This window comes from Chionomys nivalis, chromosome 9 (genome assembly GCF_950005125.1).
Source record: "Chionomys nivalis chromosome 9, mChiNiv1.1, whole genome shotgun sequence".
In the NCBI taxonomy this organism is placed as follows: domain Eukaryota; kingdom Metazoa; phylum Chordata; class Mammalia; order Rodentia; family Cricetidae; genus Chionomys; species Chionomys nivalis.
In genome coordinates, this window is record NC_080094.1 from 35,263,548 (window position 1) to 35,289,712 (window position 26,165).

General features: G+C 39.7%; 2 protein-coding genes across 8 annotated transcripts in view; one reads left to right on the forward strand and one right to left on the reverse strand.

Moving 5' to 3' along the window:
• The window catches only part of Macrod2 (mono-ADP ribosylhydrolase 2), a 1,826,063-nt gene that overhangs the window by 1,557,059 nt on the left and 242,839 nt on the right, over positions 1 to 26,165 (reverse strand). The window lies entirely within an intron of this gene.
• On the forward strand, positions 10,509 to 23,586 carry Flrt3 (fibronectin leucine rich transmembrane protein 3). Of its 2 annotated transcripts, XM_057781059.1 has the most exons (3): positions 10,509 to 10,723; positions 18,491 to 18,691; positions 20,199 to 23,586. In XM_057781059.1, exon 3 carries the CDS (start codon positions 20,241 to 20,243, stop codon positions 22,188 to 22,190), a length of 1,950 nt encoding a protein of 649 aa, XP_057637042.1. In that variant the 5' UTR covers positions 10,509 to 10,723; positions 18,491 to 18,691; positions 20,199 to 20,240; the 3' UTR covers positions 22,191 to 23,586. The 2 variants fall into 2 exon arrangements, with proteins under 2 accessions (XP_057637042.1, XP_057637043.1); XM_057781060.1 differs by lacking the exons at positions 10,509 to 10,723; positions 18,491 to 18,691 and adding an exon at positions 18,719 to 19,233.

Genomic DNA, 26,165 nt, shown 5'->3' on the forward strand with positions numbered 1-26,165 from the left:
TAGCAAATCACTAGGCCAGGGGATTAGCCAAACCTAGAGCAACTCTTTAATAAAATGTCTTTAAGCTACTTTGAATCCCACCACTACTCACAGTTAAGAACAATCTAACTGAAAGAAAACAACTTTGGAATATACTTTCTAGAACTGCGCTTTCTTGAGTCCGGAGGGATGGCTCAGTGATTGAAAGAAAGCACAGGGAGCTACTCTTGTTGAGGATTGGAGATCAGCTTCTGGCACCCTGTCAGCCTCTAGGAATGCCTAGCACTCCAACTCCAGGGGTCTGACACCCATTTCTGACCTTCCAGGCACTTGCATTCACATGCAAAAAGGACAGAAAGACAGAGAGATGAATAGTGAAAACGTTTTTTTTAAAAAAAAAATAATGTTTTAAAGGAGCTAAAGCCCAGAACTTGAATTTTCAGACATGACCATGAGACTATTGTCAGTGCCGCGGGAGACTTACGAAGGAATGGTGCTAAGAACAGAAACCTGCATTTCATTAAAGAAGACTTTAATTATCAAGAAATGGTAAATTTTACTCATTCCTAATGGGTAATTACCAACACTAATATACTTGTAACACTTATTATATAGGGATACATTGTAAAAGGATCCTAGATGGAAGAAAGTAAGATTACATCTCCTGTTTGTCTCTTATCATGATCATTTTCCAATTTCCCACCATGGAAGTATCATTTAGTAGTGAAATTCAGAGTGAATATAGAGTTGACTGAAATAAGTTCAATGTAAGAGTAGGGCCAATTCATTTTTAAAGTCTTTATAGCTCCTGAACGTCAAAAGCACTATGCCTCTTCTCTTAAAACATGTCATTTAATTTTATTACAAATATTGAAGGGAAAGCTACAATTCGGGAATATCCCCAAAAGAATCAGTCCTTGAAATTAAAGGATAGTTGGCTTTTTAAAAATAGTGAGTTAAGAAAACACGTTTTTGTCTGCTAATGAAGGATGTTCGTCATTGAAAAGAAAATGAAAGGGAAGAATGAAATTCAGAAGAGCTAAAATGTAAACAGAATTTTACTCCTAATGAGTACAGCTTTCTTTTTAACATTTGCTCTCATGTACTTTCTGACAGAGGTTGAGATGAACCCTTATATCATAGCATTTTTTTTCTTTGATCTAAGATCTATACATTTGTCTGGTTTTGTATTTTGCCAATTCTGTTGACTCTGCTGACCCTGGAATGTTAGATAAGATGTTAATCTGGACACAAAGCAGAAGTCCCCAAAAGCTGCCCCATACTCCAGGACCAGCAGGTGATTTGGCTGTGACACACGTACTCATGCACGTACTCCGGTTAGTAGTCAAGGCTTAATTATGGCTTTCTTGACAAGTGGCAGCTTCCACCTGCCTAAAACAAAGAGCCTCCTTTGCATGGACAGCAGGCCATTTCTCAGTAGAGGCATTCCTGGGCGCAGAGCTGATTAACGACTTGGGGATCCCAGGTCGCCTGTAAACTAGCTGTTTTGGGAAAGACTTAACTTTTTCCCTAAAAAGAATCTGAGCTGTGTTGGGTTGTATTCCTAAATACTTTGAAGCAAGAACTCAGAACTCAGCTCCATGTCTATGTGCCCTAAGTCCTCTTCACTGAGACACTGCTAATTGAGTTTACTCTTAGCTTTCCACCACGCTGATCACATGACTATCATTATTGGGAAACTCATCTTGCTACACTGACATTATCATTTTGTCTAAATCTATAAGCCACCATCATCTTCTCATTGGCCTTTGTAGTTTCTTAATCTCTCTTATCTTCTTCCAAAATTCATTACCTGAATGGTGTCGGGAACAAATGTTGCCAACATTTTTGAGAAATTCCCTTTTTCTTCCTTGCTTGCACATGCCATTGGAGTAACTAGTAAAGGCTGCAAGATCTACCAACCAGGGCTCTTCTCACGGCAGATGGTTCACTGCTTGCTACTTTGGATTCTCTGACTTTCTCTTTTCTATCTCTTCAAGGGCTTTCCCTCCTGAGCTGTTCCCAGTCTCACTTCAAATGAGCAGCCGAGAGTAACTTGGTCACGTCATTGTTGACCTTAGCCACAAACCAACAACAGATTTCTGTGTCTTTGCTTTGGGATTCTTTGAAAGTTTGTTTAGCTAGTTGTCATGGGATGGCTTAGTGACTGCCTACAATCAATGTTTAATAGGTGAAACAACTTCAGAAAGTTGTTATCAAGTCTTTGGATAATGAATTTCAATAGAAATGATCAGATTTATGACACATGGCTTCATCATCAATAAAATTTTATTGAAAAGTTGACCCAGCGCACACAGAAGAAACAGGGTTCCTCTTCCTCTTTTCCCTTCCCTTCCCCTCTCCCCTTCCTTGTCCCCTCCCCTCCCCCCTTTTTCTCCTTTTCCCTTTTGTTCCCTCCCCTTCTCCTCCCCTCACCTCCTCTCCCTCCCACTCCCCTCTCCTCCTCTCTCTTCCCTTCACTCCCAAAACTTTTTGCTCTAAATTTCTGTGGACCATTCTCCAACTAGGAAATTAAAATAAAATAAAAATAAAATAAAATAAAATAATAAAATAAAATAAAATCCACCACCCATTTACAGGAAATTCAGAGATTTAGTAGATGGCAATAAAATCAACCTAAGCAAAGAAAATGTTAGTGAGTTAGAAAAAGTACATACATTAAAAAAAAAACTGTATAAGAATAGTTGTTTGGCTTAGAGTCATAGATACTGCCCCCACACACACACATACACATAGAGAGAGAGAAAAAAACACACTTTAACATTATTGCTAGCATTCACATAACACTTCTTAGATCTGCATCTTCCAGGCAATTGCTAGCAAGACATTCCCTTCAGAAGGAGGTGGAAGTAGCTACCAGGAGGTCTTCCCTTATATAAAGAGCTTCTGGAGCAGCAGTGAGAAGCAAAGAGAAGGAGAGTTTCAAATCCACACTGGAGAACACAAACGACTAAGAAGTCTACAGGGGCACAGAGAACAACTACAGGCAGGTATATATATATTGAAGCGCTTGTATTCTTTGCTATTTAAACTGGATCTTGGTCGCAAAAACTTTTCTTTTTCCCAAATATATTATTATAATATTTTATGATGTGTTTTGCTTCTTTTAAAATCTAAATAAAATAATTCCAATAAAAAGCAAGTCAGAGTTTCTATTCATTTTAATTAATTTTGGTCAGAGGACAGCTTGCAGGGGTCTTCTGTCTCCTTCCACCATATGGGTCCTGGGAATCAAACATCTCTGAACCACATCACTGGCCAGAGTCTGAGTTACATAGGGGACTCATTCTCTTAACTTTCTAAGTTATGTCCTTTCCATGCAATGGCCATATCTCAGTAAAGAAACATAAACCTTTGAGTAAAAATAGTCAAGAAGATGCAAAGATGGCTTAAAAGTTCCTTACAATTACTTTGGTTTCTGATCATTTCTTTCTACTTTCTACCAGAAAGGATAGTTCTGCTTTGCTAGAAAACTCTACTGAATGTACACAAGATGCAAAATAGTTATCTCTAACTTCTCTAAAATATAAAAAGACAGTTTGTAACTAAAATAACAATAAAGTATTTTATTGCATAATTACTGTGTATGAGTAATGTCATTAACTGAAGTTATATCGCACCTAAAATTCTAGATAAAGTAAAACAGCTAAATATTCTAAATCCCACTTTTAAAGTAGTTCGCAAACAAACAAATCCACTGTCAGCTCAAAATCACGACCTTCAAATGTATAGCTTGTATATAGTATTGGCCTGTCCTAATTCCTGGCAAGGCAATAATAAGATGTAAGCTGCTAAGCTGATTTCTGACTTGCCCTGGGGAGGAAGAGGAAGGCAGAGTTGCATGCAAGCACTTTCCAGTGATGTCTGCTCCTTGGGCCCCTGAAGAAGACCCAGGAAAATCCAAAGTGACCTTGAATTGCATGTTTCTTCTGTGTAAAAGTGAGAATATAAAACCCATTAGGAATCACCTCAAAATTTTCCCAAATGAAATTTAGTAAGTTTAAAAAGAAGCACTTTTCCAGTCTGAAGTTTTCAAACATTTGAAGTAAGAGTGAAAGTCCATTACAGCATATGTGAGTGTTGGTGAGATATATATACACTTAAAACTTGTCAATCCAAAACTTAGTTTTCAAGCACAGGAATCCTAAAGATTATTTGTGAATATGCAGCAATAATACAATCTAATGTTAAAAAAGAAATAGAAACTTAACTAGTAAATTTTAAAAGTTTTCAAATTGAGAACTAATGACGTCACGATGAGCGAAACAAGTCTAATTAATTTGTGGCAGCCATGCCATCAATGGTGCTCAAATACTGAAGTGCTTTTATGTCACAGCAAAACTGCCCGTGGTAAACATGACTGAATTTTTAGTTTACTGTTATTTATAATAGATGGCATTGTGGAACACTGAATTACATGAAATCGAGTGAGCTGAAGACACTGTATCTTTCAAACTTTGTGTGAACACTCGCTCATCCCACCAGTACGGTTCATCAAGAAGGAAAGCTCTGTTGTGATCAATCTGCTTTCTAAACAGTGCCGGGGAGAGGTTTCGCCATTGATAAAGAGAAAGGCAGATATAGCTCTTAATTCGACTTCAGACGTGTTTCTTTCAACACTACATTTACTTAAGCTAAGAAATCTTGACTCCAGGAAAGCAAAACTCTCTAAAAGGAGGCAATCTCAAGCACTGCAGAAACAGGAAAATTTGGCAATTGAGAAAGCTTGTGTTCTCAAAATCAGCACCCAAATGTTAGAAATAGGGAAACAATGGGATGGATGGTTTGCAAACTGTGCCGACTTCCGTCCAGATTAGAGCAGCAGTGGCAGGCTATGTGGAGTCACAAGGTTTTTGGGCTGGCCCTCTGTGTGCTATCTAGTTTGCTAAACCAATCATTGACAGAGATAAAGACTTGGTCCTTTGGTTTGTAAGTAAGTCTCAAGGACAGCCTTTCTTTCTAGATTTGAAGGCTCAAGACAAAAACCGTGAGAAACATTACTCAAATTATTTTATTCCCAAAGATAAAATGGGAAAGCTTATAGCTCAATTTAACATCAATGAGTTCTTTGATTTGAAACTATCCAGACTCCACTCATTCCTCTCGACATGGGTTTCGGCTCTCTCAGTACACCAGGTTCTTGAGTATAACAGTGGACCTTTATCAGTTTTTGGAAGTCCATAACAGCAAGATTTTGTGGGGCCTGTCTGGGTATGTGAGAGGAGACTCAGAAAGCTGAAGCACTTTCCCTAGGGCCAAATGGAAAGCCTCACCAGAATGAGTCTGCCTAGCTTGCTCCCAGTCTCTGCTGTCTTAGAGGTCCATTTCAAAGTCTCCGTTTTTTGTTTGTTTGTTTTTGTTTTTCCATTTTAAAAGAAAGCACAAAGGATGACCCCGGGAAAGTGAAAAGATGTCAAAGGCTGGGTCTCCCCAAAGCTGGGAGCCCACACCACACCATCTGCATAGCCATTCTGGAAGGCCCTAAGTAGGGAAGAAAATGAGACCCTTCCCCCTCTCTCCATCCAGCTGCCTCACCCTGTGCAGCGGGCAAGCAACTACTATCTATACTGAATCACATTTCCTCCTTCCTTTGCTGGGGACCAATAAAGAACATTTTGAATATTTCTTTTACTTTCCTGCCCCACCTTCATTATCTTTCTCTTAATTTCAGGAGTGCAGCCTTCTAACTTGGGTGCAGGGGACAGCAAGGTGTGGGGAGGGGAGCAAGGAAATAGGCGCTCAGATTTTGCTTTGATTACTGTCTCAAGTCCTGTAATAAAAGATCTCACTCCAATGCAATATGTTTTGGAAATATAGTTAAGAGGAATATATATTGTTTTTAAGGTACATTTTAAGTGTTGACTAAAAGGTAAATATCAGAATCGAAGGCCTGTTTAATATAAAAATTTTAAAACCCTTTTTAGTATTCTATGGCATCTGTGACCTGCTAAAATCTAATTATTTCTCTAATACTCGGTGGAATTGTCCAAGAGGATGTGGTAGAGTTTCTAACTGGTGCGTTAAGCATCTGGCCTGACTTCACAGAATTCCAGAGAGCTGAATGTGCACTCTATATTTTATTAACAGTGCAGAGGCTCATGCTTAGATGTAGCAATGATGTGCCCTGACATGCATCGCTACCTGTTGACAGAAAAAAAAAGAAAAGTGGGCTAGACTCAAGGGTCTACAAACAGAAAAATCCTTCAAAGATATTTTGGCAACTTTAACAGAAACTCTGGGGGAGGAAAGGGAGAGAAAGAGTAGCTTCAAATCTATATATTTATAAAACAAGCCCAAGTTTCAAATTTCAGTACGCCAAATCACCAACCTAAAGACCTCTGTTTTCTTTGGGCTGTGCCTCTCTGTTTTTAGAAGGGTTTCCCACTTCTAGAGGGAGAGCAGTTCACCAGCTTGTCTCCCCATTCTTATACACAGCTCTGGAGTGAGAATCTATTCAAGTCTAAACAAATGGGAGCGCAGGAGCTTCGAGGAGGAGGCTTCCCCTTCCTGGAACACTGTGCTAATGGGGAATGGAAGGAATATGCACACCGGGTGAAAGCCGGGGCTCCCAAAGGCCCACTGTATATAGCTTAAGGAGTATGCTGACACTGGAAAAGCCAGAAGGGAGAGCAGAAGAAACTGCATCATTGCTGACAAGTGACTCTCCAAACTCTATCTGAAGCCATTTGGAATGGTGGAAGTTATTACTTAAGTCCATCCATCCCAGCTGTTGATTGGGCACTACAGCTAGGCTTTCAGGGACTTGCAATCCAGAGAGTCTCAAGTGATAGCAGGTCAAGATGCTTGCCATACCAAAGCCTTTTCTTCCCCCTGGAACTGCAAAGATTTTATTCTCATTGCTAGCCTCAAGGGATGGAAGATCATCAGCAATGTTTCTAACCTAAATAAACTTTGATGTGTCCCTAAGATTTAATCTCAAAATATCACAGGCAAAGGTGGTTTGGGATCATCTACAGTAGCAGAGTCTTTTACAAGGCAGCCAATGAGGCTCTGTGATTAGGAAGATAGCCTAGGTATAGGCAAGTTAGGAGACCTGGATGGAATGATCCCTGTGGAAAAGTGATCTGCAAGAGGGTGGGGGCACTTTTTATTTTCGCACCTGAATACATAAGAAAATGGCAGAGCCCAGAAAACCTGATTCCAAATGTAATGTCCCCTAATTTTGACAAGGGAACACCTCTTCTTACAGAGAAAAACAAACTCCTGATGGGGCAAGTTGCAACTTTCCCCGGGCTCTGAACCTAGGATGTTATCCAAGCGGTCCATTTCTAGTCTGGTGGTTTCCTTTCTGAAACACATCTTCCCAGGAACAAAGTTAGATTTGTGGACCATCTTATACAACAGAAGGAAATGCAAAGTAACAACAAATATCTTTCACCCTAAAAGGTCTTGTGGGGCTCAACTAGACGTTTAGGTCCTGGGAACACGAAGTCCTGTGATATAAGAAGACAGGAACCAATCTTCTGTCTCCATTGCACTCCCATTATTAGCACGGCACTCTGCCTCCAGAACAACTCCAAGAGAAATGTGAAACCTGTAAAAACCACATTATTGGCCTCGTCCTACCAACACTGAATAACACTTCTTTTCCCCCGTGCCCAAATGCCCCCATCTTAGTAAGAGCAGCTATGACTTTGCTAGGTAGTTACTATGAGTCATGCTCTGAGCTAATAAACTCAGAAACATTAAGTGATTTGTCTATAGGCATGTGTCAGAGCCCAAGAGACAGCCCAGATCAACGGAAGACTCGGAAGTCCATTTGTTTAGCCTCAGCTGCCCTCCACACCACACATATACTTTGAGTCCATCCTGCTGTGAGACTCCAGTCCCGCCCTTCACATCACAGCCTACAGGGTATCATAGGGAAAGCTGCTTAGTCTCCCCCTCCTTCAACAGGACAACCATCCCTTTCTTGTTGGTCTCCTTTAGGATACATAGTAGGAAAGCAATCTGAACTAACTCTCGCCATTTTAACCTTGCTAGAGGTGGTGCACAAAGTAGTCACGTGAGCAGGTGACAAAGTAAGTTCACCTGAAACTAGCAGAGTTTCAGGGGTCTGATAATAGCAGGAATTGGACACACCCACCCACCTCTGCGCTTGCCCCACAGTGTCTAGCACCTGTGAGAAGGCTAAGCCTGAAGACTGGAGTTTGGACTCTGGCATTTACATGGTGGAAGCAAAAAACTGATTCCTGTAAATTGCCTTCTGATCTCCACACTTACATCATAACGTGTGTGTGTGTGTGTGTGTATTCTCCTAACCCCCTCATACAAACAAGTACATGTAATTTAAATTTAAAAAGAGCATATATGTTTGTAAAAGGGAAGATGACAATGAAGGTTCTATTAAGACTTGCCTCTAAAGTTAAATTCTTGACAATCTCTTGAATGCTGCTGCATTTTAATTCACAGCTTGAGGGGGGGGGGTGCAGAATACATAATTGGTATTCAATAAATTCTTGCTGCCTTTATTTCCCAGGAGATGAAAGCAAAGCTCAGAGCAGGTAATGTGAGGTCATATGACAAATGGCCGCCTAGGGAATGAAATCCCAGAGCACCCAGCTCCCAGGCCAGCCTGCTTTCCTTTAGATACCTAGAACCCAAACTGCCCATTTATCTTTCTTTCTTGTTGAAGCCTTTCAGGCAGCTGAATGTAGAAAGAACTGATTAAATATGGATATAAGCCCACAGGAATTTGGTCAGGCAAAAATTTCCTTTTTAAATAGAATCAACTCTCATCTGAAAATGGCTTCTAGAAAGAACTATCTCAAGAAATAATTTAATCCAGGTGTTTGATTTGCAGTAACTGAAAACAACCCATCTATTCTTGAGAGGTTATCAGTAACTCTCCTACTTTCCTTTTCTCCAAAAAAAATGCAGCAGCCACCTCTGAGCTTAACCTGCACTACCTAACCCTTCTCAGAAACTGGCTTTTCAGTGAATGTTAAAATGCTAAAAGTCCTACTTTCAACCTCTGGGTCAGTCCTCAGAAGTCAGCGGAAGAGAAAGAGCAATCATAGAACAATAGGTGTCAGCGCATCTCTTGTCAAGGGTTCCCTTCACCTTCCACTTGGATAGCACCCGTGCTTGGAGGGGAATGCCAAAGGTCAAACAGCTGCCAGACACACATATAAACTAAATGAAGCTTATAAGGGAATATCAACACACTCCTGAGACAGACAACTAGCCTTCAGAGACAAACAGAAAATTTCCCAGAATGCAAAAAGTCATAAGCTTGTAACAATCAAGCAAATAAAGACATTAAAGCAAATGGCCATTTGAGTAAATATAGAAACAAGACCCTTCATTTAAATTCACTGCCGTAGGGGGAAATGCACAAGTCCAAAGTAGTTGTTGACCAAACATCAGAAAACTGATGACAAAGGTATATATACCTGGAAATTAAAGTCTTAAAAATCCCATTAACGAGGCCAAGAAATCTCAGTGTCTTGCAACTGTCAATATTTATTCCGGCACTCAAGTTAAAATAATTTAATCCTGGCAAAACCATCTCTAACAGATATTCTAAGATGATGGTGTCTGAACCCATCTTCATGGTAGCAAAGAGCGTAAGAAAAAGATTCTATTTAGTCTTAAACCTTTCGATTTTAGGGAACTCCCTTAAATATAAGTAATCAACTTAGTTCTAAAGTAGAGGTGTGCACTTAGGCACACACGTAAGTGGTCTCTCTAGTAGTAGGTGAAACCTGCTTCCTTACGTAAACTTTCTTTTTTGTTTGTTTGTTTTTGTTTTGTGTTTTTCCTTTTTCGAGACAGGGTTTCTCTGTGGTTTTGGAGCCTGTCCTGGAACTAGCTCTTGTAGACCAGGCTGGTCTTGAACTCACAGAGATCCGCCTGCCTCTGCCTCCCAAGTGCTGGGATTAAAGGCGTGCGCCACCACCGCCCGGCCTTATGTAAACTTTCATATGAGAAGGAAACCCTTTCTACTTCCCAGGAAGACTGCTTTCTTCAATATTTTTATCTTTCTCCTATCCCCATTACCTTTCTTGTATGTAAATCATCATTTGAACCAGGTTGCCATCCATTTAAATCAAAAATAAATCAGTTGGGATTGCCATCCTCCAATCTCCACAGTAGCATAATGAAAATAAGCTGGCTTCTATTAACTTATCTTCAGTACAGATGGCTTGGACAGGAGACACCTGTTCCTCTATTGTGATCTTGCAAATATCCTTCTCGCACGCGTGTATCTTTTTCTGAGTGTGCTACCACTACCTAGACGTAGTAAACTTTAGGGTATGCTTAGAGTCTGAGGGGCTGCCTACAAACCAAATGGCATCTCGGCTTTGGCAAGCTGGACGGCTCATTTCGGCTTCTCTCACCCCCTCTAGCGTTGGCAAAGCTCATCTGTCTGATTATCCAGTTACCTCACTGAACAAGAGCCGGGCTAAGTCCTGCCCACCTATGACATCACCCCCTTCCTCAACCACTGCGAGGTGAAGCTTTAAACTTCAGACTTGGAGGTGGGCTGCGCGCAGTCAACTGGATGCTCTCGCGCGCAGTCCTCAGCCCAGGAGTGATCTGAAGCGGGACCGGCTTAGGCTGCAGCTGCTCTGGCTTTGTGTGCACTGGATGCCGCGCTCCGCGGAGGATTTTTACTTCAACTCACGGGCTATGGAATTACAGCTGTAGCAGCAGGGTATAAAGGATTGCTTCCCCCCCCCCCCCCCCCGTCTTCCTGGTAAGTGTTTTCTATGCTTTTTTTTTTCTTATCATTGTCCCAGAAACTTCGCTCGCTGTTACTCTCTAGAAAGAAATGACTTACTGGGTTCCATGAGGAATCCAAGTAGCCACCTTTGCTCCGTCAGCAAGACTAGCAAAGATGTGCGTGCAAGCCAGCTAGGGAAAGTCTGCCTAAATAGCCAAATGTGAGAAGTTTCTTACAACCTTATAGCGTTAATAATAATAATAAATAGCTCCCCTCTGTTTCAAGCAATTGCTATCGGCACGAAGCTTTACGGAAAACTGGAAGCTGGAAAGTTGAGTGTTTGAGATAGAGTAGGAGGCAGATTTTTTTTTTCTCCTCTACAAAAGCGAAAGGTCGCTAACTTGGTGTGTACCGTATGTGTGGTGTGATCACCAATCGCTGTTCTTATAACTGTGAAAGAAAATCGATAACCCCTCAGCCCATGAGTACGCAGTACATGGAAAGCATACATCTTGCTCCCAGCCAGCAAGCTGCCCTGGGAGAGAACAAGATGCCTCCGTGGAGAATTAACAGCTACACCTAGATCTGAAAGCTTGCACCGCTTATCCTGCCACAGCTCCTTCAGGCATTTCAGGCTCGGGAATCTCAACTAGTAAATTCAACTCAGAGTCTCTGGCCAAACCATATCCCCAGTCTAGGAGAATGCCAAAATCAATCCATCGCTTGGGCAAGGGTAGAATGTGACCAGCATAGTAACTGGGTAAGTCCACTCAGAAAAACTAACAAAGATCACCCTGGAAGCTGGTGCTTGATGTATGCAGTGAGGGTAGCCAGGGAGCAAAGCCTAGAGTCATCGTCAAATGCCAAAGGCTGAGTTGCAGCTCACTGTGGGAAATTTTATATCGAAACAAATGCATGTAGACTATAAAGCTTCCAGAAGGTATTTGCTGAAAAATAAGGTGTTTTTCATAAATTATGTCTGAAACAAAATGGTTGCATAAAGGTAAAGAGTGCAACAGGCCCATCTTTTCTCCACATTGGGAGGGGGGCTTATTTGTTTAGACTTAAAAGGAAATTGAAAATGTGGGCATTTCTCAATGAGAAAATCAAATGGTTTTGATAATTAGTTATTTTAATTGCTCTCAGTAAATCTATGCCTCAAAATGCACACGTTGGCTATGTGATTAGGATGAAATAACATGATTAAAGCCATGAAAAGTGCTTTAGCTGTAGCAATTCCTTCATTCATCCCTAACTGCAGGAAATTCCCTGACCAGCGTAAACAGAAAAGGATGAACCTGTCCACTCTCAGGCTAGAATCACTTGAGCTTGACTCACATTGACAGGTGACTGACACCCATCTCTTTGAAGATGAGTGAAGAAATTAATCCTTTAAAAGTATAACAAAAATATTATTACAAAAATATTAGCAATCATAGTGTGTTATGACTATGCAAAGATTGGTTATACAACTTAACTTCAAATATATGTGTATATGGATATACATACATACATACATACAATTATATATTTGTCACCCTAAAATAAAGAAAAGGGTTAAAAATGTCAGTGCATGTGTTTAAATTTAAAAAAATAACTATATTCATCTAATAGAGAACTCCCAAGGGTCAGAAAAGATATTAGCAAGTGAATAAACATGATGAATTCATTAATAGGGTATTCCAATAGTAGCATTGATTGGGTATTAATTGGGCTTTTTGTTTCTCTGCACACCCCTTTTAAAATTGATTCTGGTTAGGTTTGAATGCCCAATTAAACAATTCCTGACTCTAATGTTTACGAAATATATTACTGGGCAGCAAATAAAGTTTTTACAAAAATTTAAAAAGATTACAAAACAAAACAGAAAATTTGTCATAACTAAATGTGGCAGCTAATAGAAGCTATGTTTCTTTTGCTTTCAAGTGTTAATTAAGGAGTCTCCAATTCTATCAAAACTTTTCAGAGCTAAATGAAGCGGTGTGAAATAAATTTGGTTGAAATCTTGTGGCTGTCAGACTTTGTTAGAGAGCTATTAATTATCTTTACCCCAGTTTCTTCTCTGGCTATATTGCCCAATCAAATAGAAACTCCAATTATACTCAGCGTCTCCTGCCTAGGGACATAAGACCCTAATGAACGTTCAGTCCCTCCAGATGAAAAATACAATTATCAGCTTTAAACATGCAAGCGCAAGCAATGCAGATTTTCCCCTGTGCTTTTCTTGGCCACACATCCCAAGGCTTTCTCCTCTCTGTATCTTGGTTATTTTGAACAATTTAAAACCCAACAGATATTATTTGCTGGAGGAAGGTATACGCCTTATTTTAATATTATACGAATGTTTCTTTCTTGTACTTTAGTTAGGATCGGCTTATGTTCATATGAATGCTGAATTCAATCTGGTCATTTAAAAATATTTAGTTGAGAGTTGCCATTTCAGTTGGTCTCAGCCCTCCTCCCTTTTAAAGGTGGGTGGGCTGCACAACAAAGAACGTGATTAATGGCAAAACCTAAAGCTAACTTAAAAATTCTGAATAAACACTTTCTACGTTCTTTTATTCATACCGATTCTGTAAAAAGTCATTATAAATAGTCGTTTCATGTCAAATGAGGAACACCATAAATGAAGTCAGGGAGGGAAATAGGATTCCGTGAATTTTCAAAAGCCTTGACTCCTCCCCCTTCTCTCCCAGCTCCCCATCCCACCCCACCCCCCAACCCCCCACACCTTTTGCCCCAGAGGCCTTCACTGTTCTCAACGGGAGGCTTTGTTGTAATTAAACCAGGGAAAGACTGGCCAGCAGCAGCCAACATCTGACTTGCGGCTTCTGCAAGCAGTGTTCTGGTAGAGTGTACCACCCCCCAGCGGGCAAAACTCAACAGTAAATCTCTCAGCAATATCCGCGCTCAGAATGGCATTCTCTCCTCAGAGCAGAAAAGGGATGTTTCTTGGCTTCCTCTAACATGCCACCGTTACAGGTTTTCCAAAAGTCAACAAACCGATTTCCAGCCAAGAGATGCTTGGTTAGCAAACTGTTTTCCGGGAAAGGACCCTTCCTTTTAAAAAACAAATTCAGTATATTCCTTTCACAAAGCACTTTCGAAATGCAGATCAACGTAACTAAATTTGTCTAAGCATCACAATGATATAGACAGTTTTGAAAGCCACCTTATACTTCAGAAGGGGGACCTTTCAGGGCTTAAGTTTTATCCATTAGCAAGAATCCACGGAATAGATGTTAAGGAGAAATGCACGAAATATAATTTAGTCAATAGGTAACGAGCCTTTGCTTTGCATAGTCTGTCTCCCACCCCAAAATCAAGTGTCAGGAATGTGTGAGCAGCTCTTTCCAGGTATTAGTTCACTCAAAGGAGGAGAGCAAAAATTGCTTTCGCTTGATGAGACAATGACAGCTTTTGTTCTTTCGCTTCCCCGTGCACAGTTGCCGTGGCAACTTTGAAGAGAACACTCGCAGACCACGTCTGGTTAAGCACCACTTTTTAAAGTATGGATTAATCAGCTTTATGTGTTGCTGGTTTTCCTCCTCTTCATCTAGTTTAAATCAATAAATATCTCACGCACACATGAAGAAGCAATGTGTTTTATGATTTTAGATGGTCTCCCTAACCAGAACAGAGACTGTCACACCGTCGACTCAAAGAAAGAGTTGCCCAACTAGCGCATGGCAATTTAAAGCCTAGGAAGAAGGTAAAGCAGGTTGGACTCGCACCCTGAAAGCGAAATGTTAGGCTTGCAGTGTCAGTGTTTCTGGTGTAATACAGGCAGGCATACTTTCCAGTACAGCTACACAAACGTCAGCACAAACTTGAAGCACACCCCGGGCCTCCAGCCCTGGGCCACTCAGTCCACTCTCAGTTGTCCCCTCCTTCATCTGGGTCTTAGGTCTCTAATTCATTTAGTCTGGCGTGAATATCGTGAAAGGAAGAGCCTGTGGTGTGATAAAAGGGAACACCCCATCTTTTTGTCTTAAAGATGCTTCATTTCCCTTTACACACAAACTAAATGAAGCAAAGACAGAACTAAGATTCATTTATAACAAACTCGGAGGGGAAATCCTTTTCTGCTTTGGAACTTTTTAACCCCTGTTTTGTATAAATGAAACAAAACCTTCCTCGTGTCAGAAAAGAGTCTGGACAAAACCAAGTGTGAAAAGGCATGCTTGCTTCCCCACCTCTCAGCAAAGCCTGCAGACTTAGGAGTCTCAGGAGGAGAGGGAGAGGGCCTTGGGCTTGCCTGCATTAAACAAAGGAATTGGGACCTTCCTGAAATCTGATGATTGTGGAAAATGTAACTACCAGACAGGATGCGTAGAAAGCATTTTGCTGTCACTCTTAACTAACCTGATGGAGTCCAGTTTTCCAGTTTCACCATGTATACAGCTTGCTTGAAATGCTGTTTCTTGCTGCAGAATCGTTGCAATTCACAGGTTACTCATTAGGTGAGCAATTTTCACCTTCGTAAATAAATGACTTCCCTAATACGCGAGATGCTGCTTGTGTCCATTCCGGTTTAGCTAGAAACACTCACAAACATGGACACACTTGCTGAAGCATGTATTTTCTTCAATATCAAGGTTTTACTTAAAATAATGCAGCCAACTTTGATTATGAATTCTAAATGCCATCTTATTTTTAAAATTTAATATTTTTAAAAAGTTTCTGCCATTAAGAAATCACTCTGTGAGGCAAACCAATAAATCAGAACTCAAATCTCACATTAACTTGACATAGATTTTCTTCAGAGGGTACTGGTCAAACAAGTTAAATCAAAAGCAACTTGAATAGAAGGTAGCAAACCCAAGGTTTGGGAAGTTCGTTATTGTCACATGCCTCACTTTAAGCTAAATTATGTCCTTAAAATCTAAAAAAAATACCTCCTCATTCAAATGCTTTCTCAGATAGAAGAAATACTGTAAACATGTGCATTGCATCAAGTTCTTGATTTTACTTAAAAGTTGAGAAACAACTTGTTAATATGTATTAGTTTTCATAAAATATCTCCAAAGAATAGCATCTTTACCTATTCATGTACTTTCTTTGATATATTAGGAAAAATTAGACACTTTAGACTGAATTGGGGTTATAAACCTTTATTTTTTTAAAAAAATTTTGAAAAGAAACAATCAAAAGATGACTTGGAAATCTGCTTCACCGGTAAGGTGAGCATGCTTTTCCTTTAGTTGGGGTTTAAGTGTTACATCTGTAATGATGCCAAAGTATCAGAGCCCCATTTACGTTATCCCCCGTTACCCCAGTAGCAATGTTTTCCTAGAGCATCGATTGCTTTCTGTTTAGAAGCAATGGCCTTTTTCAAGCCCAGGCACACAGAAGAATCTGAAGCACTGGCCACGGTGCCCATTGGCAGTGCTGGTCATTTTGCTTTCATCGTTCACGTTCAGCTACATGATCAATGTCTGTGACTATGGGGATGCAGCTCAGAAACCAAGTGTAGGTACTGGAGTTGGATTGCTTATAATACAGAAACCATTATGACTTTTATTATGCCAAAAATCCCTATTTAGCACTACAACTTGAAATATGAAGAGGGCACAAATTCATATAAAATGCAGCCAAGCATGAACTGAACAGTTTTGACCTGAAAGCGGCAGGGGCAAGTGAGCGGAACTGTATGCATGTCTATTTGTAAGACTAGCCTTTTCTAAGAAAACAGATGAGTTTATGCTTTTGCTTTTAGTTTTCATGAAATCTGGGGAGCAGTGAATTCTCCTCATGATTTAGTGAGGCTGTCGGTTTTCTGTCAATTCACACTGAACGTTCGTATGAACAGCGGATGTTGAGTTTGTATATCAAACACCAGTGACAGCAATTTCCTACGTGTAAACCAGGTAAACGGAATTAATCTGTGTTTTCCCATTACTATATTTTTCCATCTCAGGTTAAAAAAATGAGAATCAAAACATATATTATTTAAAGCCTGGTTTGGTAAAATAGATGTGAGATTTCTTTCTTTTTTATTTTCTTCTTCTTTTTAAAGCAGCTCCTGCAGCTATTTTATCCCCAGTCCTTATAAACGTCACACTGTGGTTTGTCCTGACTCAGAACAACCAGCCATTTTCGGATCCCATTCAGTAGATTCATCATCTGTCCTCTGAAGTATGCCTTGCCTTACTGCCCCTGGAACATAAGAACTGCTTGACAGTCGGTCATCTCATACAGGTTCTCACTTGCTACTTTCATAGCAGTTTTAAATTAGTTTTTAATGCAACTTAACTGAAGCTACTTTCTCCTTGACTTAAAATAACATTATTTTATATGTTGGATCATTTTCAAGGCTACAAAACATTTACAGCAAAAGTAACTTTATAGTTATAATTTTGGCAGCTTGGTTTTCCCACACTCACACACTTAGAAGGCAACATTTTATAAGCAAATACGCCATTGAAATCCAGTAATAATGTGAAAGCCCTCACATTAAACACAAACCATTTAAACTTCCCTCTGCAGGCTCTTTGCTTTCTCCACTTGCCATCTGCTATTTTCAGGTTTCTTAAATTTGTGGGAAAAAGCATATATTTGCCATCTTCAAGTTTGTTTATTATTAATATAATCTATGGCACCATTTGCGTCTAGTGACAAACTAAAAGAAATGAGACTTTTGCACCAAAAGATAGAAACATGAATTGTGGCCTTGGTTAATATACACTCTCAGTAAATTCTGGAACAGATGCTATCCTTGTTGGATACTAGGTAGTAACTGGCAGAGAAGCAAATGATTCCTTCAGTCCTGAATCTCATGGTCAAATATCCCCATGTATGCAAATGTTCTTTATATAAGGAAGGTGCTGAATGGGTGATCCTGAGCAATGCATGCCACACTTCTCCCCTTGTGTAACCTCCTAAAATTCCTCACGTTCTGTCGGGATAACAGGCAAAGCTGTCAACAGCTCAATTACTGGTCTTTTTAATTAAGTCTAAAGTTTTTCTTTGGAAATGAAAACTACACATTGTGGGGGTTGGCATGTCCGTGTTTAAACCGAGAAAAAAGATACCTCATGTTGTCATTCTAACTAAATGATCAATGTACAGAGATGGAACAAAACAATGACCTTCCAACTTACAATACAATATTTTTTTTGAAGTCCAAAGTATTAAGAGGAACTTGCAGTAGTATTCCCTTTTTAAAAGCATGGTTTAAAAGTCCTAACTGTGACTTGAACATCTATGGTCCCAAATGAGCAAGAACACACGTCCTAAAATTTCCAGCTACAGGAGAGTCCTGTAGGAAGGTGAGGCTGCCCACATTCTTTAGCTAGGAAGATGGAAGCACCAAACTGGGCACTGAGCAAATGAAGAGAAGAGCTCTAATGCATTGTGTTTCTAACAATTTAAATGGTAGATAGTGTGATTTGTAAATCCATGCTCAGAAACTACAGAGACATCAGTGTTTCCATCAAAACCTTCGCCATGATTTCCTGTCTTTGGCATGTCCTTCTTTTAAAACATTATATAACAGGGCATCCAAAAGTGTATTCTTAGCCTGAATTTATTTGAAAGGGTCTTACTGCTTTTAAGTGAAATTTTGCCCTGTGTTTGATTCACTCTGACACTAAGAATCACTTATCTATGGGAGCTATCGGTAGGATGACAATCTCATCTTTGGCTCCAACTTAATTTATATAGTTAAGTGGGAAACCAGCTGTTATGATGAAACATGTGTTGCTTAAAAGAAATAATTGCTGTTAAACCACTAGGAAAGTTCTCTAGTGGTTTATTTTTCACTGTTAATAGTATTACTTTCCCCTCCCCCCTTCACAGGAGCTGCTCAATCCTGGCCTATTTTCAGGAAGAGAAATACAAAGGAAATTTAGTGTGCTTCCTTCTCTTTCCATGAAGACTGTTTGCGTTGTTTCCCTTGCTTCTTAAAAGAGACTCCACCCATCCCCGTGAAACGTGACTGAGACAGAATTTCTGAGACAGCAGCAAGAAGTAGAAGAAGAAATAGCTCTTTCGCAGCAGGTAATCACCCCTCAGGATGTAGCCACTGTCCAGAGTTCATACTTGGATAATCCTGGAGGAGAGTAAAGGGAGGGGGTGACTGCCTGGAAAACCCATTACTGCACAGGTCTTAGCATCATCAACGGCTTTCTTCATGAAGATCTGAAGTTCCTATCTTTGACCACATTGCACAGAACAGCCAGTAAGAATTTCAAAGAGGGCAGTTTCCACTGAGGGACTTAAGCAACACAAAGGAGCCACCACACTGAAACTATCAGAGAGGAAAAAAAAAAAAAAATTAGGAAGTCATGTGTCCTTCATAGTAACCGGAAGCTGAGTTGTTTCTGGCCCCTACTTTAATGAGCTTGCCCACCATGCTGAACCACAGCTGGAATGTTCATTGGCAGCAGCAAGCCTGACCCGGAGCTGTGTGCGGCATAGAATTACTTGAATAAGCAGTGAAGAACATTCCCAAGGACTAAAGAGTTTTAAAGTCCCAGCCCCTCACCAAGAAAGTAGCATATGTGTATTGGACGTAAAATTACTTAACATCGTTCAATAAGGTAGGAAAAAAGCATTAAGCTATTTTATTTTCGTGCCTAAAGTTATAAAGGCTGAGAAATACCTAGAGGTGAAGAAGGGAACAACACATAGTATATCCACATAAATCTGTAAGTCTCCAGCCCACGGGGAAACCTGAACTATTCTAGCTTAGAATTTGAAGACAGATAAGTGCAGTGTTAAAACACATAGTGAGACTGAAAACAACAAAACCTGGACCAAGTTGTCAAATCACACAGTATGAATTGTAACAAAGTAGGGACTGAGACAAAGAAAGGAAAGCAGGGAATGGAACTGTCCACATGCACCAGCTGGACACTTGAGCTGTACAATTCTTTCCCTAAAGTATTCTTTCCTACTCTCTTTTCAGAAATGCCTTTTAAACAATATTTAATATTAATGTTTAAAAACTATTAATAACCAAAGCAAATGCTTGGCTTTACTGAGATTAAAGAACTCGGAATGTGTGTAGCTTATTATTGCAGGAGAAAGTAAGCATAGATTACACATTTCTATAATTTTATGATCATTTGCCAAAGGAGACTGAAATCACTGGCATATATATTATATTTAGTTATAACAAATTATATTCCTCTAAGTCAGTTTCTATGAATATTAAAAAGTTAGAAATTTGATAATCTTCATGACTTGATGAATCTGATATAAATTATAACTTAAAATATTTTTTATTTAATTATAATTAATTTATAATTATTTAATTATATTTAAATTTTTAAATAAAATGGATTTAAACATGATAGTTGTAAATTTACATTTTAGAGATACTTAAGGTAAATAAATTATATGAGTGTGTTTGTTTATAGACAGCAATGAATTCCTGGCATGCTCCTCTCTGAAAATTAAAATATTGAAATTTGCTATTGATGATTTCTATTTCCACATCTGTTCTTAAGACACTTCAGTATTCTGGCCTAATTATTTTCTATCATTTCTTACTCTGTTGTAGTAACAGAAGCTACCTGCTATAAAGACCTCAACACTGCTGACCATGATCAGTCCAGCCTGGAGCCTCTTCCTCATCGGGACTAAAATTGGACTATTCTTCCAAGTGGCACCTCTGTCAGTTATGGCTAAATCCTGTCCATCTGTGTGTCGCTGTGATGCGGGTTTCATCTATTGTAACGATCGCTCTCTGACATCCATTCCAACGGGAATTCCAGAGGATGCTACAACACTCTACCTTCAGAACAATCAAATAAACAATGTTGGGATTCCTTCCGATTTGAAAAACTTGCTGAAAGTACAAAGAATATACCTATACCACAACAGTTTAGATGAATTTCCTACCAACCTTCCAAGGTACGTGAAAGAGTTACATTTGCAAGAGAATAACATCAGAACTATCACATATGATTCACTTTCGAAAATTCCATACCTGGAAGAGTTACACTTGGATGATAACTCCGTTTCTGCGGTGAGCATCGAAGAGGGAGCATTTCGAGACAGCAACTCTCTGCGACTGCTTTTTCTGTCCCGCAACCACCTTAGCACAATCCCCGGGGGCTTGCCCAGGACTATAGAAGAGTTACGCCTCGACGACAATCGCATATCAACTATCTCTTCACCGTCACTTCACGGTCTCACAAGCCTGAAACGCCTGGTTTTAGATGGAAACTTGTTGAACAACCATGGTTTGGGTGACAAAGTTTTCTTCAATTTAGTAAACTTAACAGAACTGTCTCTGGTGCGGAATTCCTTGACAGCCGCACCTGTGAACCTTCCGGGTACAAGCCTGAGGAAGCTTTACCTTCAAGACAACCACATCAACCGGGTACCCCCACATGCTTTTTCCTATTTAAGGCAGCTGTATCGACTTGATATGTCCAATAATAACCTAAGCAATTTACCTCAGGGTATCTTTGATGATTTGGACAATATAACGCAACTGATTCTTCGCAACAACCCCTGGTATTGTGGATGCAAGATGAAATGGGTACGGGACTGGTTACAGTCACTACCCGTGAAGGTCAATGTGCGTGGGCTCATGTGCCAAGCTCCAGAAAAGGTTCGTGGGATGGCTATCAAGGACCTCAGTGCGGACCTGTTTGATTGTAAAGACAGTGGGATTGTGAGCACCATTCAGATCACCACTGCAATACCTAACACAGCATATCCTGCTCAAGGACAGTGGCCAGCTCCTGTGACCAAACAGCCAGATATTAAAAACCCCAAGCTCATTAAGGATCAGAGAACTACAGGCAGCCCCGCACGAAAAACAATTTTAATTACTGTGAAGTCTGTCACCTCTGACACAATCCATATCTCCTGGAGACTCGCTCTGCCTATGACTGCTCTGCGACTCAGCTGGCTTAAACTGGGCCACAGCCCAGCGTTTGGATCTATAACAGAAACAATAGTAACAGGAGACCGCAGCGAATACTTGGTCACAGCCCTAGAACCTGACTCACCCTATAGAGTATGCATGGTTCCCATGGAAACCAGTAACCTTTATCTGTTTGATGAAACCCCTGTTTGTATTGAGACCGAAACTGCCCCTCTTCGAATGTACAACCCCACAACCACCCTCAATCGAGAGCAAGAGAAAGAACCTTACAAAAATCCGAATTTACCTTTGGCGGCCATCATTGGTGGGGCTGTGGCCCTGGTAACCATCACCCTCCTGGCTCTGGTGTGTTGGTATGTGCATAGGAATGGGTCGCTGTTCTCGCGGAACTGTGCATACAGCAAAGGAAGGAGAAGAAAGGACGACTATGCAGAAGCTGGCACTAAGAAGGACAACTCCATCCTGGAAATCAGGGAAACTTCTTTTCAGATGCTCCCCATAAGCAATGAACCCATCTCCAAGGAGGAGTTTGTAATACACACCATTTTCCCTCCAAACGGGATGAATCTGTACAAAAACAACCACAGTGAGAGCAGTAGTAACCGGAGCTACAGAGACAGTGGGATCCCAGACTCGGACCACTCACACTCATGATGCAGGACGCCCCGCGCCAGACTGCTTTAGGGTTTTTAAACCTAAGAAAGGTGATGGCGGGAACTCCGTTCTACTGCAAAACACTGGAAAAGAAACTGAGAAAAGCAATGTACTGTACATTTGCCATATAATTTATATTTAAGAACTTTTTATTAAAAGTTTCAGATTTCAGGTTGCTGCTGCGGTTGATGTAGTGGAGATGCCTGAACACAATTCTATATTTTAGTATTTTTTAGTAATTTGTACTGTATTTTCCTTGCAGATATTGAAGTTATAAACCATTTACTTTGTGTTCTACTGAGTAAGATGACTTGTTGACTGTGAAAGTGAATTTTCTTGCTGTGTTGAACAATCAGGACTGCGTTCACATGAGACCCTTGTAGTATAAGCACAGGCCGTTTTTCACTTTGGTATTAATACAATGTAAAAAAAAGAAACCTGGCTGAATGAGAAAATAAATTTCAAAAACTAGTTATGAAATAATGTTCCAACGATTAAATTTGTATTATCCCAGTGGTATTCAATAAATCAAAATATGTGACATAATGGGCAATATCAAACTCGCTGCACATCTCATTTTCCCCTAGGCAAATTAAATATCCTTAGGAAAGTTAAGCATATTTTCCAAACTGAATACAACAGCTGACATAAAAGCAATGTGAAGTCGGCTGCTAAAACCACTGTCAGCAGAGCGTCAAGAATAACGGACTTCACAGGAACAATGACGCAAGGGCAGGGGGGATGTGCACTTATAAAACCATGACAACTTAGACTTGTGTAGTGTAATCAATGCATATACTAGAACTGCATCTTGATTTTTGCCTGTACCATCCAGACTCTTGAAAAATTAATCCTAAACACAGAATTGTTCGTGTTTATGATGTTTTTATTACAAAGGGATGTCTAAGAAAAATTGTCTGCATAGTTAAAAAGGTAGTGTAACCATCAGCGATCCAGAGAAAGTAGTACTTTAAGTGAGAATTTCAAAGGAAAATAAACACTAGAAATCAAATTTAGATCTGGCTTACACGAGATGCTTTACCACTGTACATAAATATTCAATTTACTTTCACAATGGTGGAGAATACTGCCCATTACTGCCACGGGTTTCCAGATATTACATAATGGACGTGTAATGTAACATTCCTTTACAGCTTCCTACTGAATTGTGAGCTATAACTTGTTTAAAAACCATACCACTTTTTTGTTGCCATGACTTTTTTTTTCAACGACAACAACAAAAAAACCAAAGTGCATTGTACGCCCTTTGGCCAGTCTTGTATGTGCCTTGATCAAACGCTACATGTATTCAGCTTTTGAAACTCGACAAATTTTTCATACTTCCTTAAATATGAAAAATTATGGTCTTATTGCTGAATAAAACTTAAGAAAAACACACAGAATAATTGTGCTTGCTTTTGGGACTATGTTACTATCACTAAAGGTAGAAAATTGCTAGCACGTTCGTCCTAAACACCTCCCTGTATTTTTCTAGGCATAAAAATAAAAGATGGGTTCAAATAAAGAAATATCAGGGTCATGAGGTTGTGTATCATTTTTACTTCCAAGAGTCAGTGTTTTCTGGATAAATACATTTTTTTGGTTCCATTATACACTCAGTAGATGAAGAACTTATGATTGGTTCCAATGTCTTTTTCCTTTATGAGCGCTGTTGCCACTGTCTGTGTTGATACTTTAAGGTGGTCTTGCAAAAGCTGATTTGTCTTTTAAGTATTCTTGTGGGAGAGTGAGTTGGCATTAAAGACCTGAAATCTCTTATCTACCCCTTAATAGGTATGTAGTCAAACCAAATAGCCTCATGACTCCCTTCTGTCCATCGTATAGAGGACTAAAACAGAAGCATGAAGTCATTGTGAGACTCAGAGGAGCCCACGTGATGGGCCTCACAGACCCCCGCAGAGCATTACTTTCTACTGTTCTGGCCAAGGAAATCTACAGCACTCCCAGAGGTTTGCTAGGCACCACTGCTCCCTGTTGATCTAGGAACAGCTCTGAAGCCTTAACTCTTATTTATTTGACAGCTTCAAAATGCTATCCAACGATTTATCTTTCAGATTCATGCTACAGAGGATGTTCATTTTCTATGGATGACTGAAAAGTACATTTAACACTAAATATTTTCAGGGCTTGTTTTGTTTTGTTTTGTTTGGCTTTTCAAGACAGGGTTTCTCTGTAGCTTTGAAGCCTGTCCTGGAACAAGCTCTTATAGACCAGGCTGGTCTCGAACTCACAGAGATCCACCTGCCTCTGCCTCCCAAGTGCTGGGATTAAAGGCAACATTTTCTGAATAAAATTTGACTTAGGTTCTCAAAGTTTTGAAGGATCAACTTTACAATTCTGTGAATTCAGAGAAAGAACGGGGTAGTTTGTGAAGTCACAATAAACTTACGGCTTATAAAAAGTGAAAAATGAATTATATCAACTGTTTTCCAATTAGTAAAACTTGAATAAGCACAGAAAATCTTATGTCTGTTTTAGTATACCCCTTTTTATTACTTCATCTAAAAGAAATCCAAACATGTTCTACATAAACAAATATACAGCACCAAGTATAAAAAAAGCTTACTATTTACTTAGCCTCAGCCTCCACTTTCAAAGGCAAGAGATTAACAAGTTATCCATGTACTTCTAAATGCCCTGTATGAAATGTTCACCCTGTTTTTTGCTAGTAAAACTAATTCTGTGTCAAGTACTAATGAAATAATAAGAACAAAATAATATATATATATATAGACTATATATATTTAACAAGAAGATAACTTAGAGAACTATAAAAAAAAAAAAGAAAAAAAATCACTCCCTTGTAAAATACTTGAAAAATCAGAAATTGCTTTTAGTCAGGGGAACTAGTAAACAATGCTCTCCTAACCATGGTTTCCAACTGAATCACATTTTAGGGCTTCATGAAACAGGACAGTTCCACGAGGAATCCCTATAGATTTACTGTTGCTCTAAAGCTCCTTACAGGGTGGATGTTGAAGGAACCCATCTACTGTTGAACTATTTTAATATCTGTTGCTCAAAATAATAATGAGTTCAACATTCCTTTCTCCTACTTAGCATGATTAGCATATGTTAATTTAGCACGGTCTTGGAATTATATCTACTGTACCCTTTGACTTTAATTCATGGTTCAATTAGGGAAAAAAAGGCACTCATTTTTGACCACTTTAAGAATGTCAAAGTATTCTACAACCTAATGCCTTTTATTGAGTGGCTTCTATATTACAAAGACTGATGGCAAGTGTGCTGCTTATAGGTTAAAAGACATGTAAAGTAAAAGAAGCTTGTTATTTCTTCAATATAGAAAGAAAGCAATTACATATTTTGAATAGATTAGATAAGTCCTCTTGAAGAAGGTAAAATAGGGCTTGTTACATTGAAGGAATGTAACAAGAAAGCAAGAAAAGCAGACATTTACCATGGAAGGAAAGTGATGAACAAAATCACAGAGAGAAAATAGTCAAGAGCCCTGGACCCTGGCATGGGTCAGAATCAAGAGGAATGATTTTTAAGTCAACCATGCCTCAGGGCAGACTGACTGAATTAAGATCTCCCAGGTGAAAGTGGGTGTGGGTGAGGACTGCAGTCTCTAATTTAGGAGGCATCTGGAAAAAAGCTAACGGTGTAGAGAAAATATGCTCTGTAAAGGAGGTGACTAAAAGTTTGGATTTTGGTTTTGCTGTTGCTTTTTGCTTATTGGGCATTAGTTTATTTTGCTGAGCTTTGTGGGGTGTTGAATTCCATGTTATGACATCTCTCCTGAGAGTTGGGGGCCGTGGTTTTTAAGCAGGCATGTAAAAAATCAGTGCAGTTGAAGAATGTTTGGTGGAAATGGAGAACACTGTAGGTTAGTCGGGAGAAACTAGGAGCAGCCACATTGGTACAATGGCGCTGGTGCAGGTATAAACTGGATGTCTGATAAGAAAGACAGCAGGATACAGTGCTGCTGAG